We start from the raw sequence: 2,649 nt of genomic DNA, 5'->3' as shown, positions 1-2,649 counted from the left end.
TTCGCGCGCTCAGGCACGGTACATCCGATGGCTCCTTTTATACATATCAATACACGAAACTAACTTCGTGACTAACCTAATGACTTTAACTAACTTAATAAATAATACTTAAACTTTATAGAAACAACATTATGTTAATAAATTTAAATAATAAGTTTGTTTAAATATTAAGTTAAAATATAAAATTTAAAAATTCACGATATTTTGCCTATACGAGCCTACGCCGAAATTCTTTATTTTTTCACCCCCGATAACGGCGTAGGCAAAATATCATGAATTATTTAGGGCTATAGTATACTTTTCTATAAAGTTTAAGTATTATTTATTAAGTCAGTTATAGTCATTATGTTTAGGATGGCAATTAATACAATTAGTACCTCGAGGTTCGAGTTTTATAACATTTAATAATGAAAGGTTTAGGTACAATCTTGTCTCTTGCTCGACGACCGTCTCTTACCGAAAAAAAACTGAACTGCCGCAGAAAACGGAAACGAAGGGAAAGCGCCTCTAGCGCCGGTGACGCGCGCGCACCGCCGTTCTGCATGTATAATAGAGCGCGTCGTTCAAAAATAAGAATATAAATATACGATTAAGAGCAACGTTTGTACATTGAACGCTAACACACCGCCCACCAAGATTAGGTGACTAATCTTTTTCATACAAAGTATCATTCACAGGCAATCTGCAAAGCTTGGCAATCGCCCGCTCGACTTTACCCATGGCCGTACGCACCGTTACGACACGCACCAAACCATCTTTACCAGCACGAACCTCGGTTATCCGACCAAGTTTCCATTTCAAAGGCGGAAGATTATCATCCTTTAGTAACACGAGATCAACCTTCAGATTTTCTTGTATAGTTTTCCATTTAACGCGACCTTGAAGGTTGCTCACGTACTCCGCCGCCCACCGTTTCCAAAATTCCTGAACACAGCGCTGAATCATTTCCCAGCGATTAAGTCGATTGATCTTCACGTCCGTCAGATCGGTTTCAGGGAGGCTGGTTAACGGTCCTCCAACCAAGAAATGTCCCGGCGTCAGAGGTTGCAAATCAGAGGGATCTGATGACAAAGGCGATAATGGTCTGGAGTTTAAGCAGGCTTCAATCTGCACCAGAGCCGTAGCTAATTCTTCAAAAGTAAACAAAGTGTTGCCCATCACGCGTTTTAGATGATATTTGCAGGATTTTACTCCTGCCTCCCATAAGCCACCTAGATGGGGTGAATAAGGAGGAATAATGCTCCATTCGATGCCTCTCTCTTGCAGGACCTCGCCAACTGGCCCATTAATGGAATCGTGCACCAATGTGTAGAGCTCCTCCAGTTCCCGTTTAGCGCCTACAAAATTTGTAGCATTGTCACTGCAAATTTTAAGAGGTAGTCCTCGCCGGCCTATGAATCGACGTAAAGTTGACAAGAACGCCGCCGTAGACAATTCGCTTGTCGCCTCCAAATGTATAGCCTTCGTGGCGAAACAGATGAATAAGGCTATGTAGGACTTGCATGTTTTTCGACCTCGTCCTTTATTGACAAGGGTAACGATTGGACCCGCAAAATCAACACCGGTGACGGTAAATGCTCGAGAAGGCTGGATTCTATCACTAGGCAATGATCCCATAGCTTGTGTTAATCCTTTTGGATTGTTCCTTGCGCACCAAACGCATGATCGACAAACTTGGCGTACCAGATTTCTTGCATGTAAAGGCCAATATTGTCGACGTATTGATGACAACAACAATTGCTGACTAGCGTGTAACAGAGTGCGATGTTCTCTCTCGATTAGCAGACGGGTAACCTTGCATTGGGCAGATAGTAGAATTGGATGTTTTCTGTCAAAACTCCAAGGCGTCTTTTAAAGTCGACCGCCCACCCTAAGAATGCCGTTGTCATCGAGAAAGGCTTGTAACTGGCACAATTGGCTAGACTGACTCAGCTTGCGATTATCTCGTAAATTTCGTAGATCTTCTAAAAAGTAAATACGCTGTGAATATTTGATTATTTCGAGCCTAGCAAAGTCCAACTCCTGTAAAGTTAATCGGGTTAATATTCTATCTTCCTCTTTTTTTCGACAGTTAGAAATAAATCTAAGGCAGTAAGCCAATGACCGCTCAATCTTTGTCAATGATGAACAGTCTCTGAGAAGCTTCCCAATTACTTCATTCGAAGGGAGTGATCTGGCCACATTTGCGCTGCAAACTAACGTTTCCTTCTTAGACTCAGTTCTGATGTTGGAGAAATCCTTCCTTGTAAGCTCGTAATTGGGTTCCTCGATTCCTGCTGACTGATTGAACTTGGACAACCACTCGGGGCCATTCCACCACAAATCGCTGTTCTTGAGTTGCATAGGTGAGGCTCCTCTTGATATTAAATCCGCAGGATTCTCTGAACCCTTAACGTGTCGCCAATGAGTTGCAGGTAAAATTTCAGTAATTGTAGATACACGATTGGAAACGAATGGTTTCCATCGCGACGCGTCTCCACGGAACCAGTGCAGTACGACCATGGAGTCAGACCACGCGTATATTCCATCAATTTTTATGCGAATTGCCTGTTTTACATTATCGATTAATTTCGCTAATAGTAATGCGCTGCACAATTCTAATCTAGGTATAGACTGCTTTTTCAAGGGAGCTACCTTTGCCTTGGAACA

General features: G+C 42.4%; 1 protein-coding gene across 1 annotated transcript in view; it reads right to left on the bottom strand.

Annotated features, from left to right (window-relative positions):
• Window positions 1–645: 645 nt before the first annotated feature.
• LOC105456927 overlaps window positions 646–2,649 on the bottom strand; it is a 7,066-nt gene continuing 5,062 nt past the window's right edge. Inside the window, exons 2-3 of the mRNA XM_011701317.1 lie at window positions 1,870–2,640; window positions 646–1,794 (exon numbers count right to left, since the gene is read on the bottom strand). Of these exons, the coding sequence (XP_011699619.1) occupies window positions 646–1,794; window positions 1,870–2,640 (1,920 nt within the window). The remainder of the gene's footprint in view (window positions 1,795–1,869; window positions 2,641–2,649) is intronic.

The sequence above is a fragment of the Wasmannia auropunctata genome, unplaced genomic scaffold (genome assembly GCF_000956235.1).
Source record: "Wasmannia auropunctata unplaced genomic scaffold, wasmannia.A_1.0 LD336106.1, whole genome shotgun sequence".
Lineage (NCBI taxonomy): Eukaryota > Metazoa > Arthropoda > Insecta > Hymenoptera > Formicidae > Wasmannia > Wasmannia auropunctata.
Note: the sequence above shows the minus strand (reverse complement) of the source record. Positions and strands in the feature narration are given on the sequence as shown.